Consider the following 13,434-nt stretch of genomic DNA (forward strand, 5'->3'; position numbering starts at 1 on the left):
TGGATGTTGTCAACGTCCCTTGGACGTTCAGAATCAAACATGATAACAAATGCAATGACAGTATGTGACTGTTATTTTTATAGTTTTATTTTAAAAAATAAATAAAATTGATTTATATATACATAAATATAAATCATAACTCAACCCCTGCACTGGAGATGTGTTATTAGATGATCATATTTATTATTGTGTATTTTTCTCCAGCGTTGTGCGTAATTTGCGTAAAGCCGTTGCGTTGCATTTCCACATCACACCGGCCGCACCGCCGCTAAAGCATAAGCTCGGGGCCGGAGGAGGAACTCCTGCCACTGGTGCGCTGCCAGCACGTTCTACGCGCGCGCGCGCGCGCCTCGCCTCGCCGCGCCGCGCCGCGCCAGTCCTCAGCCTTGTTTCCATACACTTCAGCATGGTGGTACACGGGATCGGCCCGCGCGCCGCCCTCCGAATGACGCACGCCGCCCGCCCGCCCACTGGCGCGCCTTATGTGTCCAGAGTGGGCCGTCCCTCCAGCGAGGATACAGCGCCGCTTAACACGTGAGCCTCCTGTGACAGAGGTAGGTCAGGCTGCGCGGAGAGTCAGAGGGTTTATTTAAGTCGTCTCTCCGTCCTCCCCCACTTTCCCAACGCGCCGTCAAGAGGGTTGACTTCCTTCTGCGGTGGGAACCGCGTCGCGGGAGATCGGAAGGACTAATTTTCAAAACAATTTCCACATTCAAAACAAGAAATTTATTTCGTGTAGGTTTCTGTTTGGACATGCTCATTCAGTAATATTTTGTGAAGGTTTGGCGCATTTTTTTTTCTGAGCGTTTTTTTTTTCCTATCTAAAACCGCGCGAATAAATAAATGCGCAGTTTCTTGTGACTGAATTGGAAAAGTAGCTCGAGACAACTGGAGTACAAAGAATGGAGCGAATCCCGAGCGCGCAGCCACCTCCTCTGTCCAAACACCAGGCGGACCTGCCAGACGTGCAGGGGTAAGTCTCACTTTGCAAACATACTCTCCTTTTTTTTTTTTTTTTTTAACCCCCACTTCCAATTTCTTACATAACTTATTCTGAACTGTCCACTCTGCTAAAAACTATCACCTCATTTCTTAAACGTCTTCTGTCTTTGTCTTTCTTCAGAATGGATTTCCCAATGTATGTTTATAAACCGAGGCGAGGAATGAAGAGAGGAGAAGAGAGCAAGGTTTGTTTTGTTTTTTTAAAAATTCTCATTATTCACAACTTGTTGGGATATGATCGCGGGGCTGAAACCGCGTGAAGCACCGGGGCGGCTTTAGACCGGCTCTGTAGTGCCATAAATGGTTGACCTAATTTCTGCTGTGACATAACTCCTGGATTCCTCCCTATCGGTGGAGCTGCCTCGGATCATGAGGCGCTCCAAACCAAATCAGCTCACCTAACGTCCCCTTATTTTCTCCTGTCGTCCTGTAGGAGACCTACAAGCTGCCTCACAGGCTTATCGAGAAGAAAAGACGCGATCGGATAAACGAGTGCATTGCGCAGCTGAAAGATTTATTACCCGAACACCTGAAACTCACGGTGAGTTCACCCTCCGGCTGGGAGGCACGAGGGGATTCACTGTCTTGTGTGGCAGGCGCCATCTAGTGGCTGTTCAGTGGCACTGCATCTGAATTGAGTGCGTCAGCAGCCCACACTAAAGAGAATAGCTTTTATAGAGAATAGCTTATAGCTTTTTTTTTTTTTTTTTTTTTTAAAAAGCAAAATACATGCACCGAGTAATTCTGCAGTTTACTAATCCATGTATATTTTATATCACATTGTTGATTTAACTTTCTTTAATCACTGTTTTTGTACGACGTGCTGCTGAATTTGATCATGTGTTACTGATCCTGTTTACATGGGCTGCACTTATAAGTTACTGTGTTATGCAAGAGGCGAGGATGTACTGACTGAGAGCGTTTCCTTCAGACTCTGGGCCATCTGGAGAAGGCCGTGGTTCTCGAGCTCACGCTCAAGCATGTGAAAGCCCTCACTTCTCTTCTGGAGCAACAGCAGCAGAAGATCCTCGCTCTGCAGAACGGCATGCAAATAGGTGAGCACGTGTAAAAATGCACATGTAAACATAAATAAGCACTGGTATTGTGCAATGCAAATTATGCAAATGAGAGGATAATGTCAAGACCATGCAAAATTTTAGACAAATAAGGGACATTTAGGATTTATGTTGATACAAATAAGACTAATCTAACCTTTATTTGGATTAAGGTTAAGGTTCTGACTGATTTTTTTTTTCCATGTGTTTATAGAGCAGCCACCTGTCAGCCAGGAGAAGTCAGAGGAGTTGTTTCGCTCTGGCTTCCACATGTGTGCCAAGGAGATTCTTCAGTATCTGGCCAACCATGAGACCGATGGAGACTTCACTCCGTCCCATGTCGTCAGTCACCTTCACAAAGTAGCCGCAGAGGTGCTGCCAAACCCGATACGGCCCCGTACCCCGCTCAGCCCGCGCCCCGAGGAGATCCCCGCCTACCACCAGCACCAGCCTCATCAGGAGATGCCTCCCAGTCTGCCCCCGAAGCCCAGCGAGGGCTACGGGAGGAACTGTGTTCCTGTCATCCAGCGGGCGTACGCTCCGCCGAGCAGCGAGCAGAGCGGCAGCGACACCGACACAGACAGTGGCTACGGCGGGGAGCTGGAGAAGCACGAGTCCAGGGCGCCGCAAGGACGTCCCGACTATTACGAGCAGGAGAGCCAGATGAAGCGGACCCTGTCCGACAGGGAGAGCTCCGGCATCAAGCAGGAAGACGACGAGCTGCGCCACAAGCGGCCCCGGGTGGAGTCGTCGGAGGACGAGCTGTTTTCGGGCGGAGAGTCGTCGACTTCGTCGTCCTCCAGCGGCTACGGCAGTTATATGAGCGTGTCCCCGAACCATCCACCTCCTCCCCCTCCTCCTCCACACCCGCTCTGCATGCCTTTCTACCTCATTCCGCCGTCTGCTGCAGCCTACCTGCCCATGCTGGAGAAGTGCTGGTACCCGGGGGCCGTGCCTATGCTCTACCCTGGGATGGGAGGCTCGACGCCCGCCATGCCCGGCGAACGACCACCTCCACCTCCGCTGGTGTTGTCTCCCAGAGGAGGCTCTCCGGCTCCGGGAATTTCCCAGTCCCCCATGGACTCTCCCGCCCTCCTACAGGCGCTAAAGCAGGTACCACCCCTCAACCTGGAAACCAAAGACTGAGAGACGGGAGAAGAGGAGAGGGATTGTCCTGTCCTACTACCCAGATGCAGAATCCATTGTAGTATAGAAGACATGACTGAGCTGTTCCATAATCATCCATCCACTCTTTTCCTCAGCCTGAAGGTCAAACAACAAAAGAGAGGACTCAGAAATGATTACGGAAATAGAGGCGGGGGCACATTTATCCATTTTGAAGGGGAATGCAAAGCTCTGGTTGAATGTTCAGCGCTCAGTGGTATTTCTCAGTACAAATGTATCATAAAACCTGGACCTGCTTTGCACATACACACACACACATACCTGGTTGAATGTAAAGAAAGAAATGTTCTAGATGCTGCTGTTGAAGTGTAAATGCTGATGACACTGACGCATCTCACTTGTAGCTGTTGTGATAACGGAAAGCCATCTTGTAACTTTAGAAAAACTCTTTGCACCAAATGTTAGCAGTAATGTCACCCAAAGTTTGTTGCCTGTGTCCTTTGCTCACCATTGAGATTACTGAAAACGCCCTTTTTACCAGACACTAGGAAGACCGGCACCATACGATGCAAGGATTTCCGCAACTGTGTACAGATAAGGGCCTGAGGCGGGCCACCACTGAATGAGAAGTCTTTTTTTTTCCCTTCTTTTTCTTCAATGACAGACAGTTGAGATGGATTTTCTGTAATTATTGTCGATAGACTTCTTGTACATTTCTATTTTTGATACCTGTTCTTGCACTCTGTCCGCCCAGAGACAGGAGAGGGCCAGAGTGTGGCTAATGTACTTTGTGTACTCAGAAACTGTGTACATACTGTAGCACTGTGCGGGACCTGATCTGCATACTCAACATCTGTTTCTGCTCAAGTCAAACCCGGTGTTTGTGCTTGCTGTTGCCTTTTACTTGTGAAAAGCTGATAAATCTCAGATGTTTTTTTTTTCTTTTCTCTGTGCTATGTATGAATACTGGAGTCAAAGGAGTAAGAGGGGAGAAGTGAATGTAAAAGTTTTACCAGAAGACTAGTTTTCTATAGAAAGAGGTACTTGAGATTTTATATTTTGGGACCTACATGAAAGATGTTTGATGTACATATTTTGTCTATAAATGTTGATATACATTAAATAAGTGTATTAATAAAGTATTTTTCCCGTGGAAACTTGGTCTGGCTGGTTGTGTGAGTGAAAACCATTCAGAAACCGTTCCGATGTAGTTCATTTTCATCAACAAAGCATTCATGTCACAGGGAACACTTATGTAATGGAAGAGCTGCAGCCCGGCGCTCCTGCTGGCGAAGCGTCTGTGCCCACTAACACAAGAACAGACACATGACTGTAAACAGTTTAACTCCTGAGTCGACAAACGGGATCCGTTGCCTCTCATTAGCGTCCTCAAGGAAAACACTTCCTGTGTGACTCAGGAGTAAATGCTCTAAGTCCACATTTGAGATGTAGTTGTACACATCTATTTCCTTTGCGCAAAGTAATTTGCCTTAGGCCGTGAACTGCCTCCAAAATGTTTAGCTTCCTCTAAACTAGTGAAGCTCTGAAGCTGATTTTAAATAATCTATTTGAAGAGGAGCTGCATGTTTTATAGCTGTAGTGTGAATTTGTTTGACACGCTATTTTGAGGCCTAACATACCCATTACTTCAAAATTGTAACATTTATCTGTAAATAATACCTCCAGAGTCCCGGAGGAGCTTTATTGCACCTCAAACCAGCCACGTCTTTCATTGTTTCATTGTTCACTGTTCTGTTTATCTAGATAATAAAAGAAGCAACTGTTTGATTTGTCAACTTATTATTTTCACCTTGGAAAGCTTGGGAGTTTTGAGCTTTTTAAAATTGTGATTAGTCCCTGTAAATGATCTTAAAAAAAAAAAAAAAAAATTGCATAAAGTGTACACTACCGATCAAAAGTTTTAAAACACCCAGATTTTTCCAGTTATTTATTGCAGTTCATGTCCGACAAATAATGTGAGAAGGTACAAAGCTACTCAAAAGTGAAAGACTTCACAGTAGCCCCCCCCCCCCACAGAAAGCAGTGCTCAACCACACAGTGGTATCACATCCCTGTGAGCATGTGTTGAACAGAGTTGTACGTCAGAAAGTTTTCTGTCGCAGAAGAAATGGGAAGAAAAAGGCAACTAGAAGAGAGGCAGATCATCATAACACTTAGAACTGTAGGGCTTTCCTGCAGAGAAATTGCAAAGTCAAGGTATTAGTTGTGCAGTTTCCTTTGTCGTCAAAATTCACTCAGGAACTGAAACTCTGGCAGGAAGCGGTCTGACAGACCCAAAGCCACAACAGAATCAGAAAACCAGCTTCTGAGAGTTCACAGCTTGTTTGATGGGCGGCTCGCAGGACAGCAGCTTCAAGCACGGCTGAGTAATGGTCACAGTCAGCAAGTCTCAGTCTTCACCACAGAGAAGACTTGGAGACAGGAAGACATCAGTATCACCAACACTGAACTGTTGATGACCGGGAGAATGATGGACTTATGAAGCAAAATGTGGAAGCTTCGGTTCGGCATAGGCAAAAAGATGGTTCCACAGTGTGTGAATTCAACTGTCAAAGATGGAGGAGGAAGTGTGATGTCTGAGGCTGTCGGTGGATCCGGGGTCGGTCACTCCCTGAACCGAAACAGCTGCCACAGCTGTCTGCAGTGCCAGGCAGTCCATCCCTCTGGTCAACAACCAGCTGATCAGAGGTTCATCCTGCAGAAACAGTCAGAACCTAAAATATAACTCCAAGCTCTGCCAGAACAGAATTAGGAAGGTTTGAGGCATGAACTGCAGAAGAGAGGAGAACCTCTTCAACACAACTGGAAGAACTTTCTGAAGAAAATTTGATTTCCATTGTATAAAGAAATCCATGGGTGTGAGTGAGAAATCCAAAGGGAGGATGATTTATAAGTTTTGACTAGTGGCATACGTGCACAGACCCTAAAGTTATTAAAAAAGTTTAGCTTATTTTGCTATCTTTTTTCTTGAACACTGACATTTGTGCTCCTTAGGTTTATGAAAAGGCTAAAAACCTCGGAATTAGCAAATGTTGTGTTCTAATGAGGCTGATTTCTGAAAATTACTCGCCTTTACACACGATCTCATCATAAAACTCTTACTGCCACCTGCTGGAAAGCAGCAGTGCTGACATCCATTTCAGACTGCATAGATGGCTAGCTGTAAACCACTCAATCAAAACATCCAGTGCATAACAAGTGATGGATGCAAGTCACATGTTCTTTATTGGCTCAGCGATTACAGACTCTTCTGCGCTTCTCGCTGCTCTTCATCCTCCTGCATTCTGTTTATGGTTCCCTTGTTCATTCTCCTCTGCATCTGTTTGTGTTGGAGTGACTGATGCTTGTGAATGCCGGGATGAGAATCACCACGGACTGCAGCTCCTGCCACAATATTTGGTTGCAAGTGATAGACGTCCAGGCTTGGGAGGCGACCCTGGAATGAGAGAAATGTCCGGGATCTCTTCTTGTGTTGAGGTCCTGAAGTTGTTGTTGGAAGGAAGGGTTTGCATTTGGACTGAGGTTTCTGCTCTGACTGGCTGCGAGGAGGACTGAGGGAGAAGGAAAGAGTTCTTGGCACCAGTGTTGACCTGTTGACACTCCGACAGGAGGCAGCGTTTCTCTGGGGCTTGGTGCGCTCCAGCACAGGGTGTTCACACGTCGCGCTGCGACGGGACCTGCTGTAACCACAGATGTCCTGAATTTCTGTTTTCATCTCGTCTTCCCTCTTTGGAGCCGTTGTTGTCTTCTTCTCGTGGTTATCCTTCCCTGACAGGCGGGAAACAGAGACTTTTTCTGGCCTCTGACCTGACGACTTCTGTCTCCTCTTCTGTGAAGACGATCGCTCGGGGACGGACTGGGCACTGAGAGGTATGTTAGGAACAACAGTTTGTCTCTGAAGCAGAGGTCGAGGTTGCCTTATAGGGGCTCCTTCCACCAGCAGGTTCACTCCCACATACTGAGGAACTTCAACTGCAGCCTGGAAACAAGATAAAGTGACAATGAAAAAAAAAGACTACCTGAATAATTGTTGTGTCATCTGAAACAATAATCTAAAAATCAACACTGACTGAGGTCGTTAAACCTGTTTATAGATGAGCTGGAAGCCTCCAGTGTGAGCAGTGGGATCAGCCCGACGGTCCAGCACGACTCTCAGAGTGTCCACTTGCACAGCAGGGCAGAGCTTGGCGGTCACAGGGGTGGAGCAGGCCATGGTCGGGCTGGCGTTTATCTCCAGGAGCCAGGGCCTCAGATCTCTACCTAACATAAAATCAGCTCCATAGAGCTCGAAGCTGGCTTTCCGGGGCTCCACCAGGTCCTGGGCTGTCTGCAGGGCATGGACGACGGCTTGCTGCATGCCAGGGACCACCACGGACTTCCACTCTGACTCACGGCCCTGCTGCTGCAGGAAAGACCAGAACTGGGAGCAGGACCACATGTTGTCTTCGGGCACGCCGGGGTGACGGTCACGAGACGCCTGGAGGTGCTTCTGGATGGAGTTGTTACACAGGTGAACAGAGCTGGGGGAAACAGATGAATTATGAAGCGAAATTATTTAGTCTTACTTGCAAAAACAGGATCATTTTGAATGTCGAGGACAAGTTTTAAATATGCTTTTCTTATTGTCTTGATGTTTGACTGACCTGTCCAGAGTGTGTGTTGAGTAGGGCTGAGTTGAGAACCGCAGGTAGCACTCTTTGTAGAACCAGACGGTCAAAGGATTCCAGTCCGTGACCAGGAACCACTGACGGACGTCAAACTTGGTGCCGTGGACCAAGAAGGGACATTCCAGGTATTTCTGGACCACCCACTTACTCTCCTTTGTCACAGCTCTGTCAGCGTCCACCAGCGCTAAAATCTCCTCCAGGCGATTCATGCACATAATGCCTGATGAGGAATGTAGTTTTAGTGAGGAGGGAAAGAAAACAGTTAACATCAAAACGAGGTTAAAAAGAAAAATTAAATCAGTAATTTGGACAATTAAAAAAATAAAGGGATAATACACAATGTGAACAATCAGACATTTAAAAACAACAGAACTTCAATTTTGAGCATCTAAAGCATTTAAAACATTTATTTTGAATATTAAATCTAGATTAAAGGCTCGGGGGCAGTTTGGTTCACAGCAGCAGTGAAAAAGAAAGCAAAAATAATCACATTACAAATTAAGTTAACAATTTAAATCAATAAAAGCAGGAACAAGGAGATTCCAACCAGTTTAATTGTCTTTTAAAAGTGCATATCATAGTTGATAGCACAACAATAGTCTTCACTGCTGGATCTCCACTGCTGCGCAGCCAGAACATAGCAAGCAAAGATTTCAGTGTACTACTACGACAATATCATTTAGGGAAGGAAAATAATCCACTATAATGCTTTTGTAAAGCTTTCTAAAACAGATTATAGTTGTTTATAGTTATTTATGTCGAATGATTAATGAAGTAGAATTAATGGTGGTTGGCATAAGGTATTATTTGCTCATCAGTCATTGTTTTAAACCTTCAAAGCAAAGCGACAATCGTGTTTTATGGATTAAGGAATGAGAAATCCTGGGCTCTTTTCATTTCATATCCAGTCATGGAAGCAGCCTGACCTGACCAAACAAATTAAAAAAGGAAACGAACGCTAAAAACTGAAAAGACAATCATGTTTTATTCGTAACAATAACTCTACGAAAATTAATTTTTTCACCCCAAAACAAAGTGCCAATATTTCTGGATAATGCCCAACTGAGATGAGCTAAAGAATTCGATCATTTCAGCTTTGTATTCAAAAGTAAAAAAGACATTGCAGCAGAATTTATTCAGAGCAAAATAACTTGACCTTTTCTCAATAAGATCATTTGAGTAATCTATCCTGATCTTCAAACTATGATTTAGTATTCTTCTGCAAGCAACTGTTGTCACGTTACCAAGGAAGTAGAACAAAACATGGATGACACAATATATTCACCACCAGTTCTAAGTTTTCAAATATTATTATACACATTTGCGTTTTATGAAGCATAATAAATGCAAATTAAAATGGGAAGTGATACCAACATCCCTCTTCCTCTTCTCACCTCTTCCTCTTGACTTTGCACCGGGTTTGATGATCCAGATGTTATTCAGGCCGTCCGTGTCCAGCTGAGGACAAACCTCCCGCAGTTTGGCCAGCATGGCTTTGCAACAATCCACAAACGCACTGCTGCCCCTGATCTGAGCGCCTTTACTGCAAACGTTTCATTGAAAACGACAACATGTTTTCAAGTGGAATTATTTTTTAATTATTCTCCGAATGCGAATATCAGATATTTTTGCTTCGAAAGATATTTTAGAATTTGCACTGTGGTGTGTACTTACTGCACAATCCTGTAGTATTTTTGCAGAAAATTTTCCCACTGCTGTTCGTCCACTGAGGGGGGAGTTTCCGCAGTCACATCAATGTCTGCATGATTCAAACCACTGAGGAAGTCTTGACACACCCGTAAAGCCATGTCAATGATCTCAGGACCCACCGGTCGATGATGTGAATTGTGAAATCCTACAAACAGAATCAAGATCGATGTTTTATCATCATACTCTACCTTAATCTTTCTCTCATGAATGACTTTTACTTTCCCAGTCACCGTTTTTGGCACTTTGTTCCTCTTCGGGCTCTGCTCGGTCTCTTTTCTCAACCACATACTGCAACAGGCTGGTGCAGGCGGTTCTCCTGAAATCCTCTTCATGTGCAACGAAAACAGAAAGGATCAAATCTACATACACAAGAGAAAATCTGCACATGCATTTGAATTTAATCTCATTTCATCTCACATTCCATTCATTTCCCCAATTTTCATTTACACCTCAGTCCCTCCTCAGGCATTTCTGTCTGTCGGTTTGAAAGAAAAAAACAGCAGACCTATGAATGCATGCTTTTCATCTTTTGCCCCAAGCCTGTAGCATCGTGGGAAGAAAGTGTCAGGATCCGCTGTGTCGAACCACTGAAGATTACGTAGATTCACACAAAGTCCCACCTGGAACACAGATGATAATATGTCATTAAAAAAAAACAAAAAAAACAGCATAAGTTGACATACAGCAGTGAGAAATGAGAGATTCTGCGGAGACCTTGGTGGTAAATGTTCCTGAATTTGCATAGTGATTGATCATCTGCTCGTTCTGTAAGTTACGATACTCTATGTCGTCTCGTCGTGTGGTCCAAAACAGATACGGAGTTTCATTCCGAACCAGACGAGACTAAAATAAGTTGAGAAGAAAACATTAAAGCAAGGCACTCATTTTCACTCCATGCACTACATCTGTGTTACTTTAGTTGATTCCCTTAAACATTATCTTACCATGAGGTCGTACATGTCATCTAATGGCTCCTCTTTCCCCCCAAACACTCTCTCTGTAAGACAAAAGAGATCTGTCTCTGTGAGGGTGTGCATGAAGGGTGAGGGTCTCGCATCTTATGTCATCCATCAACAGGAAGTGCGTCTATTCAACTTTAAGCTCGGGTTACAAAGGCTTTAATCCCCTCCACACGCTTTGCTTTTATAGTCTCAAAAAGTAGATCACTGAAAATTGCAGCCCACATTTCAATCTCAATAACTAAACATTATATAGTAACTTCTGACACTGTCAAAATCTGTGTTTGACCTAACAGGCCTTACATTAAGCTTCTTTCAGTATGTGCAGGGAAGTGTATCCCAAACACTACATGGACTAAAAATGTTGTAATATTCACATATCAGGTCATTGATATTTATTTCTTAAACAACAACGACAACAAAGAAAAAAATACCCCCTCAACCAAAAATGTAATTACCAGCTCCCCCATCCTCAGCATCCTCCTCTTCATCTACATGGCAGTTATTCGTCCTCTGCAGCGGACGGGGTGACCGGCGCTCCACCCAGCCTCTGGCCCACAGGGCAGCGCGGATCACAGGGTAAGGACCTTGCACTGAAAATACCTTTTTCAACTGAGAAAGATGACAGGAAATCGAAATACACATCATTTTAAAGGACAAATATGCAGAAGTGTGACAGTGCTTTTTTGTTTTCATTTATCACCTTAACTGCTCTCTCAACCAGCATTTTGGCCATTTTCAGCCTGTCTGGTCTGATTGCTGGCAGAATTGGCACATTGTGGTGTAGCCTCCTCTCTACCGGGGCAACCCTGGACTGCAACACTTCAGCAACAGCACTTAATTAAATGTGAATATCAGGTAATAACGAGATTCATGCTTGATTTGTAAAATCAGGAGTTCATTTACTTACTTGGCATTTGTTAATATAGTTCATCAGAGGATCAGTGCTCTTGGCTAGAATGACAGCAAAAATATGTTCCAAAAATATCATGACATATAATTATACACGTTTAATGGAAGGCATAAATAATCTTCTCATTTTTACATCGTGGAGCTGGCTGTAAAATAAAACATGTGCTATCCAAGTGATAGCTCCTGCAGACGAAAAATACAGCTTTACTATAAATAGCGACACGTGTGACAAATACTTTGTCTATGGTACTGAAAGAGGATGTAAACTGGGTCAAGAAGGCTTTGTAATTTATGCTGATTGAAGCTGCCATAGTGTAGCTGACATGCGCACAACGCGCACAGCAATACATAAAAGCCTGACAGGAGTCTCGGTGTATTGGACCAGGATCAGAACCAGTCAATTCACAGATTATCTCACTCTACATGACAAAAACTCAACAATTCTTCCCTCGGGGTACTTTAAGTCAGTCAACAGGATATATCTTTTTTATGGTTTATGCGCAAAACTTTCAAAAATCAACATAAGCGCGCGCACACACACGAGCAGCGAACTGTCTGTCAGTGTCAGCTAGCGAACAGGCGTGCAAGAAACCCATCCTGATTTGCATGTCAAACAAGAACAGAGTCGTTCTTTTTTCTGTGAAATATTAATATACAAACCTTATGTTGACACTTTGCCCCGGTGACCCGCGCGCCCGCTCCGCCAGTCCGGCTTACACCGCCGCGTTATGACAAATTCTGCATCAGAGAAATGTGTTCCCCTCGCGGAGGCGCGTGTATCCGAGGACATCAGAAAGATGAGCTCTTTTATGTATAAGAAACTGGTCAAATAATAGAGACTAAAATAAAGTTAAAAACATAAAAACAGAGAGATATGCAGAGATAATTTCCTAAAATGAGGCATTTTGACAATATTCAAAGCTTCCCAAATTTCCACTTAGTTTCCCCAGGTTTCAACACCGATAAATTTGAAAAAAAGGACTTACTATACAATTTCTTTTAATTTATAAGAGTAAACGTATTTGAAATATGGAGCACTCTCGACTTGTCAACTCTCCAATGCCCACACAGGGGTACAAGTTTCGACAGTCATGCAAAACTCGCCATAACACCGTTTTCCTTCACGCTCTCTCAGACAGTTCCCATAACAACCGTGCACGCTCCAACATAAGGTTTAAAGTTGCCATAACAGCAGTATCCAGGAGGAACGAGACGCCGAGCTCCCACTTTCAGCCATGCGCAGACGATAGGATCACTGGTCTCGTGCTTTAGCTGCAGGGCTGCCTCCACATGTGGGCCTCGTGCTTAATATGAAATGCTGCAGCTGCAGCGACCCGACCGATCAGACTCATCAATAAACCCAGGCCGAGCAGTGACGGTGGTGGATAGAGCAATTTTATTGTGCGCAACAGAAAAGTGATTGAATAAAAAGTGTTTTAAATTAAAATGTATATCCACTCAAGGATTGCTGTAAATTCTGCTTCCCGCAATACTCTAGTTCCCCACAGGGTGGCAGCCGAGACCGTCTAATGTGCTGCACTTAGCGCAACTGGCTCAACCGGTCACATCCCTGTGCTTAATTTCCAACATTGATGTCTATTGTCCGCTTTAGTCAATATAATGATAAACAGCATTGCACTTAGAGTTTTTCCTTGATGTGTCATCGCAATATCCGACATGTGACCTTTCCAGCTCACCTAGCATTTGAAAACATGATTATTAGTTTGCAGAACAAAGACATGGTAGTCCCATACCAGTACATAATAATACTAAATATTAACAATTTCACAGTAGATTAAAGGGACAAATTGGAATTTTTAGTGCTCCGTGCGCATCATCTGTGATTTTGCTTTTTCCGACACTAAAATAAAAACATTCCATGTAGATACAACAAATAAATCAATATTCAGTGGTTAAAGGATTTGGGACAGTTTTGCTTTTGACCATTTCAAACAGTAATTGTAAAGAATACTTAGAAAAATT

The 13,434-nt window shown here is 44.1% G+C and overlaps 2 protein-coding genes across 2 annotated transcripts; one reads left to right on the forward strand and one right to left on the reverse strand.

Moving 5' to 3' along the window:
- Positions 1–542: 542 nt before the first annotated feature.
- Positions 543–4,353, forward strand: LOC115388660 (class E basic helix-loop-helix protein 40-like). The gene is made up of 5 exons (XM_030091885.1): positions 543–973; positions 1,124–1,187; positions 1,436–1,543; positions 1,934–2,057; positions 2,272–4,353. The coding sequence occupies exons 1-5, from the start codon at positions 903–905 to the stop codon at positions 3,201–3,203; spliced, it is 1,299 nt and encodes a 432-aa protein (XP_029947745.1). The 5' UTR covers positions 543–902; the 3' UTR covers positions 3,204–4,353.
- Positions 4,354–6,441: 2,088 nt separating this feature from the next.
- On the reverse strand, positions 6,442–10,539 carry ttll3 (tubulin tyrosine ligase-like family, member 3). The gene is made up of 9 exons (XM_030091006.1): positions 10,525–10,539; positions 10,295–10,423; positions 10,086–10,200; positions 9,811–9,906; positions 9,545–9,725; positions 9,265–9,413; positions 7,847–8,090; positions 7,288–7,723; positions 6,442–7,182 (listed from the first exon to the last, which is right to left on the reverse strand). The coding sequence occupies exons 1-9, from the start codon at positions 10,537–10,539 to the stop codon at positions 6,442–6,444; spliced, it is 2,106 nt and encodes a 701-aa protein (XP_029946866.1).
- Between the last annotated feature and the right edge of the window lie 2,895 nt (positions 10,540–13,434).

The sequence above is a fragment of the Salarias fasciatus genome, chromosome 5, assembly GCF_902148845.1.
Source record: "Salarias fasciatus chromosome 5, fSalaFa1.1, whole genome shotgun sequence".
Taxonomy (NCBI): Eukaryota; Metazoa; Chordata; class Actinopteri; order Blenniiformes; family Blenniidae; genus Salarias; species Salarias fasciatus.

What these genes read in the sequence shown, in the direction of transcription:
- LOC115388660 (XM_030091885.1), top strand. Translation starts at nt 903, where the DNA reads ATGGAGCGAATCCCGAGCGCGCAGCCACCTCCTCTGTCCAAACACCAG. An exon ending in GACCTGCCAGACGTGCAGGG is followed by an intron (nt 974 to 1,123) that starts GTAAGTCTCACT and finishes GTCTTTCTTCAG; the next exon opens with AATGGATTTCCCAATGTATG. An exon ending in CCGAACACCTGAAACTCACG is followed by an intron (nt 1,544 to 1,933) that starts GTGAGTTCACCC and finishes CGTTTCCTTCAG; the next exon opens with ACTCTGGGCCATCTGGAGAA.
- ttll3 (XM_030091006.1), bottom strand. An exon ending in CAGGAACATTTACCACCAAG is followed by an intron (nt 10,201 to 10,294) that starts GTCTCCGCAGAA and finishes TCTGTGTTCCAG; the next exon opens with GTGGGACTTTGTGTGAATCT. An exon ending in TCAACACACACTCTGGACAG is followed by an intron (nt 7,724 to 7,846) that starts GTCAGTCAAACA and finishes TGTTTCCCCCAG; the next exon opens with CTCTGTTCACCTGTGTAACA.